The following is a 23,771-nucleotide window of genomic DNA, read 5'->3' on the forward strand; positions in this document are numbered from 1 at the left end:
CTCACACAAGTTTTTGCATTTTTCTATAATCTGTTTCAACTTTGCCGCAGGTTGTCATAATACAGCCTCTAGTCATCATTTTCCAGTATGTCAATTTGTCCTTTTGCATATCTTTTGATAGATTAGTCCTCATCCACTCATTAAAGTTAAGTCTCAACTCTTCTTACTTTTGGGGCTTTCCTTGCATTTGCTGAAAATAATTTATTTTTTAAGAAAATATTTAATTAAAAAATATAAATATATATGATAATTTATATGTACACACAAAATAATTGTTATTATATTTTTACTTATATGTTCTTAACAAAAAAATATTATATAATTTAATACAACAAAAAAATTAAAACTATACGATACCAAATATTTAATGTTTCATCCACAACATGTTTCATAGGAATCAAGTGTGCAAAAATTAAAACAATAAATTTAAAATTAAAACAATAAATTAAATATAGGAATTGACGACGTAAATTGAATTTGTGTTTATAATTTATTTTTTCAATTTTAATTATATGTTATTTAAATAAAATAATATTTATACCTATAATGAAATGGGGTGAGGTTTATTTAATAATTGATCAATTTTGAGGTTTTCTTTCACGATGAAAGTCACGCTATTTTTTCGAAAGCAAAAACTTGTGTTAGACGGTCTCACGGGTCGTATTTGTGAGACGAATCTCTTATTTGGGTCACCCATAAAAAAATATTACTTTTATGGTAAGAATATTACTTTTTATTGTGAATATGGGTAGGGTTGACTCGTCTCACAGATTATGATCTGTGAGACGGTCTCACATGAGACCCACTCTTTTTCGAAACCAACTGAAAAACCATTCGTAATTAACGCAGTAATTTACAAATCATGTTATCCAAGTAAAAACCAAATGCACTTGGCATATACCGTGCGACATACTCTTTTGAAAAAGTGTCGATAAGAGAAATCAAACTCTTAATCATTGGTTAAACATTCACATGCTCCACCAACTCGAACATCTCACCATAGAAAATTTTGCACACTTCTTTGATAGGATGAGAGGGAATCGAGAGAAGGCATGGCAGAAATTGGGAGGGGCAGAGGATAGTCGAGGGGATGCAGTTGCCACCACTCGACTCAACTTGGCTCCGTCCCAGTATATATATTATATATGTGCCATATGACATGAAACCAACTCCACAACCTTTTTGGACCTCAAGTTGTCGCCATTTTATTTATTTTATGCCACACCTAATCTGAACTGCAGCACCGTATGACCTTCCTGTATATAAGCAAGTGGCCAAATATATATCATTGATTGAAATTTGATCTAAATCATTGGATCAATTATGGATGGGTGAAACCTAATAAACAATCAAACGTAAGACAAATTTTTGTGTGTGACGATCTCACGAGTCATATTTTATGAGACATATCTCTTATTTGAGTCATCTATGAAAAATATTACTTTTTATGCTAAGAGTATTATTTTTTATTATGAATATCGGTAGGATTGATCTTTCACACTATTAAAGATTCGTGAGAACATCTAACAAGAAACATACTTCAAATGTAATTAGACTGATAACTAATTGGAGGCAAAATTCAAACCTTTCCAGATTCGACACAGATTCTCGTTTTTCAGATTTTAGGACAATATTGATGGACCACTTGTCGATTCACTTGTGCATTAATTTTATTTTTTTTGCCTTATTTTGATAGCAAAAAATAGATTTAAAATTCATCTCAATGTATCGAGATTTACAAAAGTCATATCTTTTGAAGAAAAAAATGATTTTTCTTCAGAAGTTTGTGTAGAAAACAGAGAATCATTTCTTCAGAGATTATAGACATTGGGTTAAAATATTCATTTTTAAATCTTTTATGGTCTCATGACTCAAAAAGACGTACTTTTTCTTTGTTTTTATTTATTGAATATAATATAGTTAGTTGAAAAGAAAAAAAATTGACCAATTAGGAAACTTCTGAAAGTATGAACATATCTAATAATATTGAATTTATTTAATTAGACCTATACTTATCATCCCGCCACCGGTACTGAATATGACTGAATCCGAACGCACACAGCCACAGCTCCCTGGAGAATTTTTCAACTGAAACCCTGCAGCTTAATAAGACTGAGTATTGCAGGTAGATTTTGTATACGCTATCCGTGATTGTGTGAGACAGTCTCACGAGTCGTATTTTGTGAGACAGATCTCTTACTTGGGTCATCCATGAAAAAATATTATTTTTTATGCCAAAATCATTACTTTTTATTGTGAATATCGATATGGTTGACATGTCTCACATATAAAGATTAGTGAGACTGCTCACAAGAGATCTACTCAATTTTTTTAAAAACCGTAACAGTTGTAAAAATAGCGACGTAAAATTAAAAGCGTTGCAAATTGTATGCGGTGTAAATAATCTATTGGCATTTGGCATGGATCAAAATTGGGACAGTTTGTTAAAAATCATTGATTGAGTAAATGGTATGATCGGTAGATTTTTTATTCGAAAATTTTGAATAATAAAATAGGAATGTATTTCTGCTACTAAATCAACTCATCGTCAAAAGTTATGTATTTTAAATGAGTGAGTCTCATGTGATTAGTACGTTACTTGATTTTTATTTGAATTAGTATTTTCCAAAAGCTAGTAAGAAAAATTCAAAAGACAAATTTTATGTGAAAAATTTACGGAACTCTGGAATGTATACTTTTAAATGCAGAAAATCCTGATATATAGTGTAGAAGAATGACGACTGTCAAAAAATATCTGGGTTTCAAACAATCTCCGTCTGATATCAAGGATGTTTATGGTATTTTCGGTTCGATTTTACATAATTTATTTTGATTTTAAAAAGATATAATTTGATATTCAAATTGTTCAATTCGATTTTCTACGAAAACTATTTCGATTCGATTTATTTGGTTTTGTAAGGCCCGAGAAATTTATTCTGTTAATCCGAAATGATTTCTTGATTAATTGATGTAATTACGGACGAAAGGAATTAGACCGGGAAAGACGAGAACAGACGCGAAATATGTGCGAAGGAGATGCCATACGCGCACATGCGCGAGTTGGTGCGCACACATGTGCGGTTTTGGCAGAAGACTCCGCTATATGCGCGGCGTGAGGGCGCGCATATGCGCGAGGTGTCCAGTAGCCTAGGGGAGTGCTCGGCGCATATGCGCGACGTGAACGAGCGCATATGCACGAGCAGGGCAGAGAAGTTGGATTGCACGAGACAGTAGGCCCGCATGTGCGCGAGTTGCATTGCACGAGATAGTAAGTCTCGCGCATATGCGCGACGATGGGACGCGCATATGCGCGAGCTGCCGTGACGAAGACGCGCCGAGGCTTTGTATCTCGCGCATATGCGTCGCTATGGGTCGCGCATATGCGCGAGACGTGCAGTATGCACATTTAGCCACTTGCCTTGCATGCGTGAATGTGTGTATATATATATATATATATATATATATATATATATATATATATATATATATATATATATATATAAGGTACGTATATATATATATATATATATATATATATATATATATATATATATATATATATATATATATATATATACGTACCTTGAAATTCTTCAGAAGAAAAGAAAGAAAAGAGCCGAGAAAGGGAAGCTCCAAATCCTTACGCCTTTATATTTCGATATGTCCGTTATATTTTATATCCGAGTACAGCACCGAGTTTCTAGCAACGACAACTACAACTGGACGTAAGTTTTACTACGTTTCGATATGTTTTGAAATTATGGTATTGCCAGAATCGGATAGAATTCATATATGTTGTTCTTGCGATATCAGACATTATATAATCGAAATCGGATCGAAGAACAAATACGGTACGAAATTGTTATGATTTTCAGAGTGATTAGACTGAGAATTGATACCAGATTTGTGTTGTTATCGAGTATGAGTTACAGGAATTGATATCTGTTGATTTATATTGCGTGGTATATTTATATGGTATTGTTATGCCGTGGAAACCGAATTCGATTAGATTCTGATTTTATCTGATATTGATTATGAGCCGTATTATTATATCGGTGATGTTGAAAGTGACGGGGTTATCGAGGTTATATTATTATGCCGTCGAAACATCAGGGAATTGATATTGATCAGATTCAATATTGATTGAGATTGTATTATGGTGTCGTGATATCGATCAGATTATATCTTGAATTTTGAGTTGTACATTGATACAGTATATTCGATATTGTTATTTCCAGATTGACATCGACAGGCAGTGAGTCCAAAGCTTCGACAGAGTCAGACTGAAGATGGACATAGTTGAGTTTGAGACTTCGTCTTCGACAGACCGAGAAGATAAAGGTATAAGTCAATGTGGTATTGGGAGATCGACTCAAGTAGGATATACTTGAGTTTCCCTAAATCACATACTTATTGTTATTGTATGAATTGATTTGATTATTATATGATGTTCTATTGATTTGTAGGAAGCGTGTATTAGATGAGTAATCTTGTGACAGAAATGCCTGATAGTGGTGGGATCGCCACGAGCACATTGCACGATGTCACAAGATAGTGTATTGGCGATAGTGCCAAAGTTTGTCACAGGATGATTGGCTATCGATGTGGATAGAATTGGAGTTTCTTCTATTATTGGTGATCGATACCATATCGATGTGGATAGAATCGGAGTTTCTTCTATTACTGATGATCGATATGGAATGCCAACATCTGGAAACCGGGATCCCTAGACTAAGAATGAGTCTAGTCTTAGATGTGGAGTCACGAGTATGATTTATAGTTTGATATTAATTCACGTTTCTAATTGCGATGCATGTTTTGAATATATGCTTCATGCTTTTATTTCTGTTATATGAAATGCATGTTTCGTTGATTTATACTAGGAATATAATTCTCACCGGAGTTATCCGACTGTTGTCTTGTTTGTATGTGTACATGACAACAGGTGGGACATGTTCAGGGTCAAGGAGATGAAGAGAGATCGTGATTAGAGTGGAGACTACGGACTTGGAATAGAAATTGGGTTTGGACACTTGATGTTAGTTGTTTAACCTTAATTTGAATAAATGTATGCTGTACAGGACTCGTACCTTAACTTAAACTGATATGTGTAATAAATAAATGCCATTACGTTCCGCATGTAATATTGTATTTTAAAAAAAATTAGACCATGTTTATTATAATTGATTAATTAGTCCCAAAGATGATTAAGAATCGAATTAACGTCCGGATCCCCACAAGTTTCGACAATTATTTAAATTTAATAATTATAGTATATTAAAAATATAATTTTTAGTAAACGATTTAAAATATAAATCGATTAAATAATTAACAATCAACAAATATTGTTTTTTTAAAAAAATCATAATTCACTAAATATTGTCAGTTCAGTTTTGACATATATAATCTAAAATTGAACTATATAAACTTTTTTTTTTAACATCCACATCTAAATTAAAAAATTCGGTTATCAGTTCGGTGATTAATATTAATAACTTCATCCCAATTATATAGGTAACATTTTCATTTTTGTTTGTCCAAATATATAAGAACATATCATATTTAACAATATTTTTTCTACTCATTTCACTAACACACCCCTATATAATTTGAGGCATCGTAACTAACTAACTATTGAAAACATAACAAACAATTTATATGAACACTCATCGAATAAGGATGAAATTAGAAAGTTATTTGTATAATTTATATTTCCAATTAATTTTTTAATATGCATGAAAAAATTAATAACTGAGACGAAAGTAATACTTTATGTTTAAACTTTTATTTTTCACTGTAAAAGTAATTTTCTGTTAGTTATATTATGAAATATATTATATGATATACTGATTTAAATTCAAAATATTATTTTATATATCAAAATTATATTATTCAATATATATAAATCTAAAAGATATTTGCACATGGACCTACTCATATTATTGAGTAGATCTCTTATGAGACGATCTCATGTTCTTTATCTGTGAGACGGATCAACTCTACCGATATTCACAATAAAAAATAATATTCTTGCCATAAAAAGTAATATTTTTTTTAGATGACCCAAATAAGATATACGTCTTACAAAATACGACATGTGAGATCGTCTGACACAAATTTTTACTCATACTATATTAGCTGAGATATTTTCACTATTATTTGAAAACAAAACCCGAACTTATCTTCTCCACTGTCTCACAAGTTGGATGGCTAATATTATTTAATACAGGAGCTAATGTCGGATTCTAGAATTAATTATTTAAATTACTGACAAAATTTAATCATATGCATAAAAAAAAAGACAATATAGTACGGGACTCTGGATACATGCTAACCATTGTTGATTGATTATTAAGACGATGATTCCAAGACAAAATCACAAAGTACTTTAACACCATTTTACAACTCAATCAATTCTAGGTTAAGATTTAAATTTTGGATTTTTAAAATTTTCTAAAATTGAGTCACCAAACTGATATCAAATTAATTTTAAATTAAAATTTTTTGAAAAAAAAAAACAAAAACTTATATGAGACGGTCTCACATGTCGTATTTTGTGATACAAATATCTTATTTGAGTCATCCATGAAAAAATATTACTTTTCGTGCTAAGAGTATTACTTTTTATTGTGAATATCGGTAGGGTTGACTCGTATCACAGATAAAGATTCATGACATCGTATCACAAAAACCTACTAAAAAAATTGGGCTGCCACTACTTTCGTTGGTAAGTGTTTATTAGTAATTTTTTTCACAGTATTTTTTCGATTTTTTTTTTTCAAATTTATCTAAAAGTTCAACTATATTAGTAAACTTTATCTAATAACTAATATATATTTTTTACACAATTTTTTTTTTAAAAAATTTAATATGACATACACCGCTTGCTATGAAACTTCGAAAATAGAAAAATATAAGAAATGTTTAATATAGAAATTTTCAAGGTAAATTAATATTTAGATAAGTAGCCGCCGTGTATGATTTTCGGGCTCATAAACTTCTTTGAAAATAGCGATATAAAGATCGATGAAAGGACAAAAGGACAAAAATTAAAGCTACAAAAAGTAGCTTTTTCACATATAAAATCATATTTGAATATATAAATATTATGAAAATAATTCAAAATGAACCAACAAAATACATTACCAAAAAAACAATTTTTTTCTTACATTTATAAATTTTTAAAAAAATACATATACCAAACCAAAATTTTTAAAGTTTAATCTATCATCAATGTACTAATAATGACTATGTTTGTATCATACATATATTTTGATTTCAACCAAGACTTTTTCGAAGCAGAATACATCTTGCTAATGTACGAGGAGTTTAGATGAAATTTGGATGGACTTTAGTCAGATTAAAATTGTAGACGGAGTCAGAAAATAGATATTGAGAGAGCAAAATCAATTTTAAAAATTTTAAAAGTAACAAAAACAAATATTAAAAAGAAAAAAGGAAAAAAATTGAATAATAATCTGATATTCGAGATTTAATTATAAATAATTTTTTATATTTTCAAAAAAACTTAATATATATATATATATATATTTCTAAATAATAGCATTTCTCGTATATTTCAATACTGAACAAAAAAATATTTTTAAAATAAAAGGAAGGGTGACCTGTCCACGATCGCGTACGTTGAAAGGTGTGAACATGTGACGTTGAAAGGACATGAAAACCCGTACCAAGAACTAAAAGGACAGTCAAAAAACAACTAAAAAACAGTACTATTTACCATATTTTTCAATATAAATGGAAACTTTTGAATTGTCATACAACTACTCTTAGCAAATAATCAAAGAATACGCAAATCAATCATTCGACGCGTGTCCAATTTTTTTTGGACCGAATTATTTTTTTTAAAAAAAAATTTGATAAAATTTGCTATAAACAAATATATGATTTTTCGAATTCAAATGTTTAAGATTTGAAATTAATATATAATTTTTTATCAGACATGTATAACAAATTTGATATTAATGAAACGTCATTAAAATCTTGAAAATCTGACATTAGTATATTATATTTACTAATATATGATTTTTGGATAAGCAAACATATATAAATTTTTTTTACTATTAATGACATGTTTTTTTTGTTTGAATAAAAATTAGTAAAAAATTAAATATATAATATTAGTATATGATATTGTAATATAAAATATTTCGGATCAAATAATATTTGATGACACGATTTCGATTGAAAGAAATTAAACACATTTCATTATGCTAATATAAATAAAAGAAAATAAAATAATTGTGATATTCTGTTGGTCTTCTTTATAATCGGAGGTGGTCAAACCAGGAGACTGCTCGTGGTCAAACCAGGAGACTGCTTCTGTTCTTATATATATATATATATATCGATGGAGATATCCATGAACACCCACTGTGACTACAGGATCAGGATTCAACTCATTTGTCACTGTTTAAGCATGTTTTCTGCAAATTTGAAAAATCTATTCTTCGCGTAATAGTTAATCTTTTGGTGATATAAGTACAAGATTGTTACACTATACCTCTAATTTCCTACAAATTTCTTTTTTTGATAATATTGTATCGATCGAACGAAGATATTAGCCATTATTCCGACGAGAAGATGAAGTTCTGTAAAGAATTAGCATCGCAGATGGTACCGGAATGGGAAGAAGCATACATGAAATACGGGTTCTTGAAATCTTTACTGAAAGAGATCATTCTCTTCAAGCAAAAGAACCGACCCGCCCCGCACAGGCCGCATGGCTTGAAACGGAACGCCACCCTCTATCGAGCCTTCAGTGGCCTAACACATATGGTGCATCTGCATCATTCCCCTCGAAACAACAGTCCCTCGGATATCGAAAACCAGGTCATTCTGGTGAACACCGTGGAACGAGATGGGTCCGATGAATCTGCGGAGACGACGTTTCTCAATGTTCATGATGAAGGAGGAGAATACGAGTTGGTGTATTTCAAGAGGTTGGATGAGGAATTCAATAAGGTGTTGAAGTTTTATAAGGAAAAAGTGAAGGAAGTGGTGGATGAGGCCGGGGCTTTGAATAAGCAAATGGAGGCTTTGGTTGCTTTCCGAGTTAAGGTGGAGCATCCGGAAGGATGGACGAATAGCGTGGAGGAGACTAAGAAGCTCGCTTCGGATGTTGCGGCTTCCCGAGCTGAATTGTTTGCTACAGCTCCATCTGCAGTTAGAGCTAGCAGTAAGTTCAGATTCTTCATGAAACAAGAGCTAGATTTTGATGATTTTCTTTCAATTTATCGTTCCCGTGTCTTGAATCACTTGTTGTCTAATTGTGTACGAGTCAAGTGGTGACTTATAGATTAGTAGTACTTAACACATTTAAGAATGCTTGCATTTTTTTTTATGCAGAAAGGGTTCCAATGGATATGATAGATGAAGAAAGTTCAAGAAACGGAGGGCTCTCCGACGAATCGAGTCATAGAGACTATAAAGAAGACAAGGAGATGAAAACGATAACGACAAACTCAGAGGTAATTCAAGAAGATGAACAAAATGGTGCTCGGAGCAACAGGCCAGCACCTTTAGAGATATTGCGATATGTGAAGTTCAACACCCCACAAGGAACCCCTCGTTCGACTATTAAAGGAATTCTCAACATTCCTAATCAGAGTGACTTGAAGTTTAGTAAATATAATTTGAAGAAAGCAGAGGCACAGCTTAAGAAGGCTTTCGTCGAATTCTACAACAAGCTAAGGCTTCTAAAAAGCTACAGGTAGATTGGATGCAATATATATTCCAAATTTAGTTTACCGTTAATTAGTACTGTTGATATTCAAATGACATATTAACTTATCCACTTCATATATGTAACAGTTTTCTCAATATTCTGGCTTTTTCAAAGATCATGAAGAAATACGATAAGGTATGTGTATATATATATATATATATATATATATATATATATATATATATGTCAAGTATTTAAATCTTTTTAAGTTTTATGCATGGCAACTAAAGGAGTCATCGAACATAAATACTGATGAATCTGAGCTTGTTTTATGTTAGATTGCTTCAAGACATGCATCCAAATCGTATATGAAAATGGTCGACAATTCCTACCTCGGAAGCTCAGATGAGGTAAGCTTCATTCATCTTTTTTCATTACAGTCATCGATTCTCTAAAAATATCAGAAGTGTAAAAAAATCTTTGAAAACTATAGGTCAGCAAACTGATGGAACGAGTTGAAGTTATTTTCATCAAGCATTTCTCGAATTCGAATCGCAGCAAAGGGATGAATATTCTAAGGCCAAGGGAGAAAAGAGAAAAGCATAGAGTGACATTCTCAATGGGTATGTTGTTGAATGAACTTAATACTCTTGGAAATGAAAATTTTGTGGGGATTTTGGATTATCACTTACATTCCTTTTGTTCCATAAAATTGCAGGATTTCTTGTAGGATGCACAGTTGCTCTTATAATAGCCTTAATATTAATCATTCGAGCACGTAAAATCCTCGACAAAGAAGGCAAGGTTCTCTACATGGAAACCATGTTTCCTCTTTACAGGTGAACCCTTGAATCCTCCTATCCATTTCTTGATTTCAAAATCTGCACAAAACTAAAGAATTAATTATACACTTTCCTTGCAACTTTCCATCGGTTTAATCTAAAGTAAAAAAGTTCTTTGCAGTTTGTTTGGCTTCATTGTACTCCACATGGTGTTGTATGCTGCATGCATATACTTCTGGAGGCTGTACCGAGTCAATTATCCGTTCATATTCGGATTCAAGCAAGGAACCGAACTAGGATACAAAGAGATTTTACTAGTCGGTTTCTGTATAAGTGTGCTAGCTCTCGCTTGTGTGCTTGCTAATTTGGACATGGAAATGGATCCGGTCACAAAAGAATATAAAGCGATAACCGAGCTTCTTCCTCTCGTGCTCGTAGGGGTAAAAACCTCGCATCCAAATCACAAGAGTTTTACTTGTTCAACCTTTTTTGCTCAATCTGATGTCGCCCTTTTCTTGTAGCTTTTAATGGCCATTATGCTATGCCCTTTTAACATTATATACCGTTCAAGTCGTTTCTTCCTGCTCGTCTCCCTGTTTCATTGTCGTATTTGCTCCTCTGTATAAGGTAAGCGAGGTATCATATTCTTGCTAATATATTCTTGAAAGTCAAAACTAATATATTATATTAATCCTACTTCCGTTAAAATTGTGTACAGGTTACACTACCAGACTTCTTATTAGCAGACCAGCTTAGTAGTCAGGTATTTAAAACTCTATTTGATGCATGTTTGTTTTCTTCTCTTGGTTTATAGTTCTCGAAATAAGCATGTAAAATTTTCATACAGATTCAAGCACTGAGAAGTTTCGAGTTTTATATTTGTTACTACGGTTGGGGAGACTACAAACACAGGCTAAACACTTGCAGCGACAGCCATGTTTTCAACACGTTCTCGTACATTATAGCCGCTCTACCGTTTTGGTGGCGATTCCTTCAGGTGTATAATTCAACCATATATGATTTATAGAATCAACCCTCAGATTATATATATGCTATATATGCCATATATAAAACTAAAACGAGTTTCTTGATTTCTTAGTGTCTACGTCGCCTATATGATGAGGGAGACATCATGCAAGGCTACAACGGGTTGAAATATTTCTCAATCATTGTTGCGGTCTCTACCAGAACAGCATACACCCTCAGTCATGCAAACAGTTGGAAGATTATAGCCTGGATTACTTCGATTGGTGCAACGATTGTTAGCACGTATTGGGATATCGTTTTTGACTGGGGACTTTTCCAACGAAACTCTAAGAATCGGTTCTTGAGAGACAAGCTACTTGTTCCACACAAAAGTGTATACTATGTAGCAGTGGTAAGATTAAAGATTAACTGATCTTTACTGTGTCCTTCTCTGGATTCCATATTTGGTCAAAAAATTGAATGTCTTCGAGTTAACATGCATCGTTTTTTCTCTTATTGCAGGTGTTGAATGTGTTGTTGAGATTGGCTTGGATGCAAACTGTGCTGAACTTCAAAATCTTTTCCTTGCATACGCAGATGATGATTGCGTTTGTGGCGATTTTAGAGATAATTCGTCGCGGCATATGGAACTTTTTCAGGTAGGCCGTTTTGTTGCGACTTTTGCATCCATCAATGATTGGAGTCTCGCTTTGTTTGTACTTTATGAACTAGAGATCGGTTCTATTAACCGTTTGTTTTCATTCTGGTTCGAAATCGACTTTCCCCTCAAGACCATTATAGACATCTGATGTGTTTGTATGTTATTTTCTTGGATTTGCAGGTTGGAGAATGAACATCTTAACAACGTTGGAAAATTTCGTGCATTCAAATCAGTTCCATTACCTTTCAATTACGACGAAGACGATGATAAAGACGTATAGCGATCGAACTGCAGTAGGAACTACTGTAATAACAAGTTTACATTTTGCTGCTTGGATGTAACGAGCTATACCAAGAACGACCCAACTGTTAAAGGAATAAAGCGACGGTCTACCTTTCCAATCCGAACATGGATCCGGAAGTTTATTGTTTTAATCTTTTATTGAAGTATGAGGCTATGTAATTTCTTGAGCCATAAATGCGATCGATTCATTTACTGCAAATGTTATTCCACTTTGTGTTATATATACACACTAATTTTGGCAAACCAATCTAAAAAATAAAAGTAAATAAAAGTCATGTTCATCTAAGATTACAATGAAATATTCTCAGTTATTTCAGAATTCTAACATCTTCAAAAACAACTCAAGTTAAACATATATACATAATACAATCGAAAAATTGGTTCTTTAAACTACACCGAAGTTCTTGTTAAGGTGTTTGACGAGAAGAAATGTGAAGTGATTAAAAGTTCAAAAATTGGATGACATATCCTTAATCTTCAAAAAATAATTACAAGAAATTTAAGAATTTGTTCTTAGATTAGAGCAACTGCACAGCTTGTTGAGCCCGAACTCCATATGGAGAATTTGAACAAAATATCCAATCACAATTAACACGTAATTATTTGACCTTAGTAAGTTGATAATCAAACGTATCATTGAATAAATTCCTTCGAAACTTAAACTCTAAGCAAAAATAGAGAGGAACTTAGCCACCACAAGGTCCCAAAGAGTTACAATTCAATCGAGAACCTGCTCCACATAGTTTCCTGCATTACTAAAGCCCGCATGCTGGATATCACTCTGATCAGGTAAAAAAAAAGATGACAGGACACGAAAATGGACTCAGTCACATTGGTCACCAGGACTTGGCTTCATCCCGCTGCAACAAAAGAAGTGCGGTAGCTTGACCCGACCACAAACCCTGCCAAGATATAGAAATTTCACAAAGAACTTAGTGAAAATACTGTGACGAACGATAGCAAGGTAAAAGTTAATTAGTGGCCTCTTAATGGAAACTGAATCCAGCTCTAGTGCGAGAATCTCCTTCTCAAATCATGGAATGAGAAATGAGAGATGCGAAGATAATGGGAAAGTTTGTAGCATAGCTGCATTAGCCAAACAATTTCTCAAACTTCCAGATTAGAAATTGAACTTGGCTTTTCTCCGAATCTATCTACAAGTATCTGCCAGAGGTTCATCATTTTATCTTCTTCCTTCTAATAAGTAATGAAATGAAATTGTAATAATAGAAACGTATGTTTGGAGGATGACATCCCACCAATATAAACTCGGGAGAACTTAATCAACACCTCATTGAAAGGTGCACTCTTACTGGTGTACTTGAACGGAGTTTATGAGTCATGGAAATCAGGCATTTGTAGTTTGAGGGAATCATTTTTAGATTTCTCGTACCATTGATTTCTCAAGTTTCTTTTTGGGTAACTGAATAATATTAAATATAAAACAATTGATTGTACCAACTCCCATAAGCTCGAGCTTTAGAGAAAAGCAGATTCAGCATGATATCGCAGCTGGGAGGTCAAATTTCAAGATCAGCGATTGCAAGACATATATCATTAAGTTGGTCTTGATGTACTTGTAATATCCAACCAACTTGCACTTACACGCTCCGTCTTACATGAGAGGGCGTATAGAGTAATTGATTGTGCCATCTCCCATGAGCTCGAGTTTTTACAACCAACAGTTTCAACAAAGATGAAACAACTTACTTGCAACGAACTATAACTGGAACAGGTTTCAAAGCCTTCGGTCCATTTCTTATGCCTTTCTTATGTCGAGAAACCTGCAAGATGCTTTTCACTAATGGTAAACAAATAATCCAAAATGTTCACAATTGATGATTTTCGATATAGATGACAATTTTCAATTTAAGGGCTCTGAAAGTATTTCTAGTGAAGGATCAGAAACCCAGAAAAAAAATGCTGGCATGCAACAGAATCCGCAACTTAAACTTAGGTGCCCCACCATCATACCATTTCAGAATAGAAACCAGTCTACATCAAAATTGACTATACTGAAACAGGCAAGAAACAATCGAGGAGGAACTTTTATTTAGAAAAATAACTCAAACCCTTCAAGATTTAGTAATTTAGTCGCATTAGCACACGAAAAAGTTCGGTAACGCACAAGATTGATGAATACAAGGTCTCAAATTTAATCACATATTCGTAACTACACTGATAAAAAAAAAGCAAAAGGAAAAGTCGGCAGTGGAATAACAAAGACAGAGAAGGCCAAATGACTTCGAAATTGTGTTTGAAAGTTTTGTTAACATTCTTGTTGCTCGAAATGGTTTCTCTTATTCTCCAAAAAAAAAAAAACAATTCCTCCAGTTAGATTACACAACAGTAGTCTTGTAGTGATGGATTCACCATAGTGAACATCATAAACGATTTTCTCCAATAAACCCTAAACCCTAATGTAGAGACAGAGCAGACTTGAGAAATGAACTTGGCCAACTATCAATTGAGGTTAACAATTTGAAAGTACTCGATCGTTAAATCTGTAAGTAAAAATAATCAATAAATTGACCTTCTTTTTGGGGACGGCCATGAGCTCGATAGACCCAGAAAAGAAAGGTAAATTAGGTAACTTTTCAGCTCCCCTCTTGACATTGTCGTCTGTGCTTTCCGGTGGCGTGGGGCTGATCAAGTGGGTGATGGCGGTTCCCAATGGCGGTGGTCTAGCCACTGTGTGCACCCACCGGCGGATACTTACTAGAGCATACCCCGCTTTAAATCCATCAGTTTTTAGCAAAGCCATTGGATTTACACGCAAGTGAAGGCTACGCGCCGCTGCTATGTGTGCTGTAGAGTCTTGAGAAAGTTAAGCGAAGCGGAGCACGAGTAGAACGGCGGCGTATTGAAGTACGTAATTATGCAAATAACATATGAATTAGTAAAATATAATTTCTTTGATTGCTTATTTAGATTTTCAATGTAGAAAGAAATTGGAAACTTTATTTACTATTTTGGAAATGATATAAAATGTGTCAATTAAAGAAAAATAATAGCGTCATCCATTCTTTTAAAATTATGAAGATACACTTTTTTCCCATTCAAATATTCTTGTAATATACATATTCTCTATATATTCTCTTGATATAAAATATTTAATTGACTTGAACGTCAAAATGACTATGCTCAGGAATGTTCCGGTGCCCCACTAACATTCTCTACTCTTTTAAGTGTGCATATACTTCAAGCCCGGTCAATCTTGGATTACAAATCTTGAAGTAGATATCATAGGATTTTCGAAAATATTGATGGATTTAGGGAGGATTTTCGAAATTGATGAGATACAGGGAAGTCTATCTACATGATATAAAATACAGGCTTGGGAAAATTTAAGAGTTTAGCTACCAGGATTTTTGGAGAAAAATCAAAATCTTATTTTTGGAAAATACCACTAAATTTCGAATTTAGGTAGGGAAATTTTTGGGATTTAAGAAATATAATTTTATTGGGAAATAAAAAGTCTACCGAATATTGGAAATCAGACACAAAAGTCGAAATTTTTGCAGGCTGTACAAGGCATAATTTCGAAATTATCCAAGGGAAGATATCTAAATTTCGAAATTATTATCCAGGATCAGTGATAAAGATTTAGATTAGATCACGATTCTAGATTAAGATTTGATTCAATTCAAACGCGCGGATAAACTCGATCGACATAGCAGCCAACCCCTATAAATAGGAGGGCCTATAACTCGAAAATTCACACCTAAAACTCCTCCAAATTTTCGAGTTTCTCTCCCTAGTTCCCCTAGGTATTTTCGAGTTTTGCTCAGCCGAGTAGCGAAGCGCTGCCGTCTAGTCGCTGAAGAGGAAATTTTCGAAATTTCTTGTGCAAGCAACCCTAGCTTTTCACGTTTTTCAGCAGGAATTTAAGGTAAGTGGGCTTGTTTTAAATGTGTAATTTCGGTGTATGCATTTTTCGTTTTTTTGAAATTTCGGTCGAGTACAATTCTTCTTCTACCCCCTTCTGGTTATGATTGCTGCATGGGTTTTATGTTGACACTGTGAGGATTCAACTTGATATGGGAAGGAATCCCCACTATGATATGATCCTCATACGGTGATAATATAACCGATTCGGCCTCGCTCCCTTAGAGGAATAAAAATTAGGGACTGAATTCAGTAAACCATTGAAAATAGAGGAATCTCAGTGTCAGGTCAAGGATACGAATGTGGTATGAGTCAAAATATGCATGGTGTGTGTGTGTATGTATTTCGAAATTGTATATGCATGTTGTTGTGTACTCGAACGGCCCCCACTTTCTGAGTATTTTCCAAAATACTCATCCCTTACTCTCCCCTCTCCAGATAAATCAGAAAAACATGTTGAGGAAGAAGAGTCGGAACAATTCTGGGGATGGTGATTTCGATATTTAGTCTTAGCCATGTTCTCCTTATTTTCGAATTTTAGTAGTTAATTTTCATGTAAAACGTTTCCGCATTTATTTATTTATTTTTCAGTTGTAAAGACATTGTTTAAATTTGCGAATTTATGAAATAAACTGGTTTCAGTTTATACTGTGCTACGAGGTTGGTTGTTTTTCGATTGTGTGATTGATGAACGACGCCGATGTTGACCAACCCCGGTTTCGGGGCATGACAAATGCGTTATCGCCTGAAGAAACGGGTCACTTCGATATAGAAATGGGGAATGGGAAATCGGAGACCACTGCAGACTTGATCTCGAAAAAAGGTGTAGAACCCCTCCGGGAGTTGGTCAGCTTTGTCCAAGGGGCCCGATATCAGAATGGGATAAGAGAAAGGGATGGACCTTGAGTTCCTCGCCAGCTCCCGGGCTCAGGTTACTCCCCATGGTAGAGAACCAGAGGGTACCCGGGATATTTTAAGAGGGAGGAAATGGGAGCGTTTACCTTGGCTTTACCCTTTTTTAGAGCTCGGAAAGCCGGCAGCTGGGGGATTCATGTTATGTTTCTTGGATTTTTTAGGGGAAGGGGGGAGGATTGGTTTTTTAGAGGAGATGAAAGAATAGGAGCACACCGCCACAGACTCATAACCAGATGAGCCGCGCGCGTTCGCTCCAGATGGTTGAAGAAATTGAATTAGACATATTTTAGCAGAAATTTAAGAACACTTAACAAATGATCGGGGAAAAAGACTTGATGGAGAACGTGAAAATCACCGGAGAGGGAAACATAGGACGTCTGAATACGGAGAGTTTGTGAATAAAAGCGCAAAGTTGACAACGTGAAAAATGGGGAGAATCGGTCACTTTATATAGGCGGAAGATTTCGATTTGGACTTTTGATCTCTAAACAAATAAAAGGACACGATGCATCTCGGAAATTGTATGGGGTATATGAAAAGAACGGTTCGATCGACTGCCAGAGCTTACATCATGCTAACGTCAACTGTACAACACGTGAATTTTCGCCCAAGCACATTCGGGTTGCCTGAGATAGCGAGTGAGACTCTATCCCGATTATCTAAGGGGAGAGTGATGATACCCCGAAGATATCCGGGTCATCAAAAAGGTACTAGGTCATCTTTAGTCCAGGTTTTAGGTAGTTAAAAAGTTAGGAAAATTGAGCAAAGCAAGCAGTGCTCGAAAGGAGCCGAGCTCTCAGCTGAGCACGAGTAGTGAGGGCTCTTGTAGTATGATACAAAATGATCACAATTGATGATTTTTAAGTTCCGGTTCAAAATATCAGGACGTTTCAAATACAACCGACAACTGTTTCTATGTACAAAATCGACAAATTTATCACGGTTTATCAGCCTTTTAAATTCCCATCCAGACTTTGACTTTAGAAGATTATTTTTAGATCATTCTTGAAGCTTCTAAACTCATGTTGAATCGTTCTATTACGATAATATAGCTGAGACATATGACCAAAATACAAAATTTCTCAAGTCTAGCCGTTTGGTATATCCGTGACTTCCTACATGATTTTGCGGCATTCGTTGAGCATAGTTAACATCCGAACTAATCTGACCATCTTAAATATACTCGTAGAAAATTGAGTCGGCTTTCCAACCGATTTGCTCGTTGGTCATTTGAATCAATAGTTTGTGAGAAATGAGCAAAATAACAAAGCTGGTCAAGTCAATCTGTTTGTTGTATCAATTACTTCCATCTTTATTTTGCAACCACTATTTCGCCTTGATAACATCCAAACTAGTCTAACCGGCTTGAAATATGAAAGCAGAAAATTGCTTTTTCTATTCCTTTGTTTTTCCCGTTGGTTATTTCGATCACTGAGTTATGAGATATCATTGAAATACTTCAACTCGTCAGAGTCTATAGCTGTTCGATAAATTCGAGTTTCAGCTTCCAACTTCACAGTTAAATAAATGTATTGGAAACATAATAAAAAGTTCAAAATAAAGATTGCTAGTATTTTTGCAACTCAACAGTTTTGGTTTTTTGGCCTGAAACCACCAAATGCATTAATATGGTTTATTTGGCACTGATTCTTTCATTCATAGTGGCATGTGATGAGAAAAAAATTTATTGTTTCCCTTTATTTTTGTTTATGTATATTTTAATGTCTGTAATATAAGTTTTATTTTGTCACATGAGGCACGTAGGAGAATATCAATGTCAAATAAATAAAACTTGATGGATTTAGTGGTTTCGAGCAAAAAAAATCCAAGATTTTGGATGAAAACCAAATAATGACAAATTACAAGACTAAAACAAAAAATAAGCCAACTTACATGAGTAAAATTATATGTTTTCAAAACGAATAAATGTTACATGTTTAAAATAAAATGAACAATATCATTATCACGAGTTAAAGATTTTTTTAGGAGAGTTAACCTATCTCCTCATTTTTACAAGTACTTATTTTTTTGTTTTATATACCTCTATCAATGTATAAAACAAAAATTAGTACCGACAAAATCTTGATGTCATGATCTCTCTGTTTTTTTTTAGTCTATCATTTCAAAATTTCAATTTATTTCCTCGTTATTTTTCATATTTATGATACGACTCCATTTAAATATAATCAATTCAAATTATAGCATGTAATAATTTCAAATTACAGTTAGACTTTTTTAATTTTTACAATTATGATATTATCAATATAAATCAAATTAATTATAAAAAAAAATTACGGTATAAAGTATGCAACAAGCAATGCACTAGTGTATATATATATAACGTAACTCTCATGGATTTCGACAAATAGACTTGTTTGGATCGATTATGATTCACAAATCAAGCTAACTAATTACTGCTCTTAAATTTCACTTCTACTTCTCCAAAGCTGCAGACCAGTTGAGTATATCCCAACTGTACTCATATTTCCCAAACAAAACAGACCAAACATCACATTCTTGAATGCAAATAATGAGCTGAGTGATTCGAAAGTTAAATTTTTCGAGGACTCAACTAAAGGACATGGGGGCCTGCTTATTCTGTACGTAAACTTTCTCTTTCGGGCAAAATTTTCGGGACTAGTCTGTTAATGTGGTAGTTTGTATCGTGTACAGGGAAAGTGTTGGAGAATTCGACGGATGGGGTTCAGTTCTCAGGTGAATTTGGACATCGTGTAATTAAAATTGTATTCCAGTACGCATCATGTGATGTTAGTCAGAGGAAATTTAATGGGAACGAAGTTGAGAGTGTCCTGGTCTGAAAGAATCTAATTAAGACTGGAGGATCATAAAGAAAAAGCACATCCTCGCCACTCGTTATGCAGTGACGCACATAGTCCCTTTCTCAGTAGGGGCAGATCTTGTCTTGGTTCAATATCAGGTTTTAGTCGTCATTCATGATGTAATGACATAAACATCTCTCGTTAAGATATATCATGTCTTGGTTTGATATCCGGTGATAGTGAAATATATAACCCCACCAAACATATATTGATCGGCTCGTCTGTTCCAACCTCACAGCATGCAGAAAAAAATATTAGAGATATTTAGTGGCCATTTTTTAGTCCTAAAATAAGTCTGGTACGTGGAGTACTATAGACATTATATAGCAATGATATTATTTAAATTTAACTTTTATATATATGTGTGTGTGTGTAGAAAACGAATTAATGATATTGTCCAAAAAAATTTATTTGTCAGTTAGAATGTGGTCAAGCTGATTCTTGAATTGATATAATTTAATATCAACCACTTTGTCTATTTGATGAAGACAAAATTGATCGGCCAAAAATATTCATGCATGATTTCCTATTCGAATCGTTAGTTACAAGTTAAATTCAGAAAATATAACAAATAATGTATCTGTTTGTCTTATGAGTACAACATCCTTTGAGTAATTATCTTTGGTTTCTGAAACATATTAAATTCTTTCTTGAAAGTAATCCTCTCCATAATATCTTTATTTTTGAGAAGAATAGGTCTCTTGTGAGTCGGTCTCACGAATCTTTATCTGTGAGATGAGTTAAACTTACCGATATTCACAATAAAAAGTAATACTGATCTTAGTTTAAAAAGTAGTACTTTTTCAATGGATGACCCAAATAAGAGATTCGTCTCACAAAATACAACCCGTGAGACTGTCTCACATAAGTTTTTGTCATTTTGTGAGAAATAAAATATAATATAAAAACCAAAATATAATCTTTGATCGGAAAAAATTATTCCATATATATATATACAATGCACGTGAAATAAAAAATTTCTACACGGAAGATTTCCTCTAAATATTAATCAACCACTAACTTTTCGTGGTGATTAATTAGAGAAGAAAAAAAAGAAACTTACCATTAGACTTATTATTTTAACATAGTTCATTAACAAGAACCCTAGTAGAAAGTGTGCGGATTCATCGTGAATGTTACGATGTTTAGCCAGTAACTAGCCCCATTCTCTTCAAGAAATCCCTCCAAACTATCTCCATTATGAGGATCGGGAGCATTTCCACAATCAATGCCATGTGGGAAGTCTGTAAACTCATCCAAAAAACCTGGAAACCTCGATGAATCAGCGTTAAAAGCAGGAATTTCACTTGGGTTTGTATTATCTTGAAGCTCCATCGAGTTCCCCACAATGGCCTTGAGCTCATCTGGGAAATGGTTGTTGTTGCTAGGGTTTCCAACTGCGCATCCACCAGTATTTTTTGCGTTATTAGCATCTATTGTTGTTGAGGTTTTTCCAACTAGTGGGTTTAGTGTATATATTGGGGATTCAAGGCTCGCACTATAGCCCTCAAAGAAGCTCTTTATCGGAGCTGTGGAAATGTTCTTTTTAGGTTTTGTCCATGTTTCTTGCCATTGTTTTAGCACGTTTAAACACGGAGGCACGAGTATAGGAGGAGGAGGAGGTATCGGTGGAGGAGCTGTGGTTTCGTCGGGCTGAAATAGATTGCGGGAGTCACGGACAAGTCGAGCTTCAGCTTGAAGCCGAGCATTTTCCCACTGAGCCATGTGGTTTAGGTTGGCCAAGTCCTTATATTGGCTGCAACCATAGGCATGCGTTTTCGGCTTGTGAGTCATCGGATCAATTCCCATTTTGATCAATCTTTTCTTGATATAAGTGTTCCAATGATTCTTTATTTGGTTGTCTGTTCGTTTTGGCAAGTGACTCGCAATTGCAGCCCATCTGTGAGAAGAAAATACAAAGAAATCAGTAATATTATTCACTTATTAAATGATCAGCCAATTAATTCAAAATAGAATAGTATGAAAAAATGTACTTAGATAATTAGTACTTAAGACACCATTTGGCTAGTGAGATTGGACTTTCATCTATAACATAAGAATGATAAATTGAAAATGACGTAAAGGTCTGACAAAAAAAGAGATAAATTCCTATTTTTTTATACCATTTAATTAATTTTTCACCTGTTTCCAAGAAAAGCATGAAGTTGAATGATGGTTTGTTCTTCTTGTGAGCTGAACTTTCCCCTTTCAATATCAGACCTCAAATAATTTGTCCATCTTAATCTACAGCTTTTCCCACATCTTTTCAGCCCTACACCCCATACGTACTTAATGTATTATGGTACCAAGTAAGAGAAATCCACAATATGTAATAAGTTGATATATGTCTCGCATATATTAATGTACATGTGAAACACATATATATATCCGCGGAATCATTAACTCAAAATCAAACCAACGCGATCTAAACTTACGTATTTCCAGCTCAGACATCGTAGCGACAAGCATTTTATCAGCAGTTTTCATGCAAAAATCCAGTTAAACATAGCCATACAAAACCCCCTTTTATATTCGATGAAAGATATATGAATATCACAAACCGGCTTTGGGTGGAAGGGAATGCCAGCTTCCACGGCCATGCTCTTGAACATAAGCTAATAGCTTTTGATCTTCTTCTAGTGTCCATGGCCCTCTCTTCAACCCGACTTTGTTGCAGCATGGGGGCCTCCCCATTCTCTTTTAAATTCAAATTAGGTGTGCACAAATTTAAGGCCACCATAGAGCACTATAAATAAGAGGATGAGTGTGTACGTACTTTTTATTTATAACTTAAAAAAATACTGTCTCCTTCCATGCACGATTCATGAAAACTTTTATTAAGCATTATATACAATATATTTTGAAGAAGTGTGTGTGTGTGTGTGTGTGTGTGTGTGTGTGTATAACTAAATTTTTAGAAAAAGAACTTGAAATTTACGTTTTTTCTCTCTCTTTTTTTCCAATCTGAGAATGTGGTGAGCTATGTATATACATACTCGTTCCAGTCGGATAATCCCTGATCATAATAAGCTGCACTAGCTAGATTTCTTTTCGTCTATACTTAAAGAAACTTTCAGTATTTGAATCCGTAAGCTGTAACAAGCATCCGCATTGGTTCAAGTTATAACATCTATCAACTCATAAAAAAATCAAGAGATCCGCATGTCAAATACACATTATATTAACACATTTATTCTAACATTAACCTTATTATTTGTGGGTCCATTTATCCACTCATTTATCTTTATTCTTATTTTATATTAAATAAATACATTTTCAAATTTATTTACTCAATTTAAATGATTATTATAAATAATAATATTATTTTAGATATATTTATTACGTAAATTTATTTTAATTTATTTTATGAGTGTCATTTATTTAAAAACAAACTTTTATTATAAATTTGAAAAGAAGTAGCAGAACATGCAAAAATAAATCATACTTGCATAAAATTTTAAAAAATATATAAATCAACGTAAAGATAAATTGTAAAATATTAATTCAATTATTGTTATTGTATAATGAACAAACATGTTCCACTAAGTCAGTATGAAGTTGGTAATGCACATGGCTGTCACGTATTTCAGAATTTTTCGGAGATAATCATGAAATCCTTAGTTTGAGCCCTGAACGGGTTGTCCGGGCTCGTCACTTTCATCATTGTATCAATTTGTCACGTGACCCCCTCATCTTCAATAACCATATTGTGCAAAATAATGCATGCT

General features: G+C 33.8%; 3 protein-coding genes across 3 annotated transcripts; 1 reads left to right on the forward strand and 2 right to left on the reverse strand.

Annotated features, from left to right (window-relative positions):
- Positions 1 to 8,376: 8,376 nt before the first annotated feature.
- LOC140830615 (phosphate transporter PHO1 homolog 3-like) lies at positions 8,377 to 12,647 on the forward strand. Its single transcript, XM_073194019.1, is given in 14 exon segments — positions 8,377 to 9,199; positions 9,370 to 9,733; positions 9,835 to 9,883; positions 10,027 to 10,098; positions 10,182 to 10,311; positions 10,407 to 10,527; positions 10,652 to 10,910; positions 10,992 to 11,075; positions 11,077 to 11,097; positions 11,189 to 11,233; positions 11,318 to 11,467; positions 11,570 to 11,848; positions 11,959 to 12,095; positions 12,278 to 12,647. Coding segments are annotated over 14 exon segments (2,406 nt in total). The 5' UTR covers positions 8,377 to 8,604; the 3' UTR covers positions 12,378 to 12,647.
- Positions 12,648 to 12,840: 193 nt separating this feature from the next.
- Positions 12,841 to 15,276, reverse strand: LOC140830616 (uncharacterized). The gene is made up of 3 exons (XM_073194020.1): positions 14,934 to 15,276; positions 14,111 to 14,184; positions 12,841 to 13,302 (listed from the first exon to the last, which is right to left on the reverse strand). Exons 1-3 carry the CDS (start codon positions 15,162 to 15,164, stop codon positions 13,224 to 13,226), a joined length of 384 nt encoding a protein of 127 aa, XP_073050121.1. The 5' UTR covers positions 15,165 to 15,276; the 3' UTR covers positions 12,841 to 13,223.
- A 5,871-nt stretch (positions 15,277 to 21,147) lies between these two features.
- LOC140829600 (uncharacterized) lies at positions 21,148 to 22,737 on the reverse strand. The gene is made up of 3 exons (XM_073192915.1): positions 22,605 to 22,737; positions 22,186 to 22,315; positions 21,148 to 21,943 (listed from the first exon to the last, which is right to left on the reverse strand). Exons 1-3 carry the CDS (start codon positions 22,735 to 22,737, stop codon positions 21,148 to 21,150), a joined length of 1,059 nt encoding a protein of 352 aa, XP_073049016.1.
- Between the last annotated feature and the right edge of the window lie 1,034 nt (positions 22,738 to 23,771).

Source organism: Primulina eburnea, chromosome 4 (assembly GCF_022965805.1).
Source record: "Primulina eburnea isolate SZY01 chromosome 4, ASM2296580v1, whole genome shotgun sequence".
Taxonomy (NCBI): Eukaryota; Viridiplantae; Streptophyta; class Magnoliopsida; order Lamiales; family Gesneriaceae; genus Primulina; species Primulina eburnea.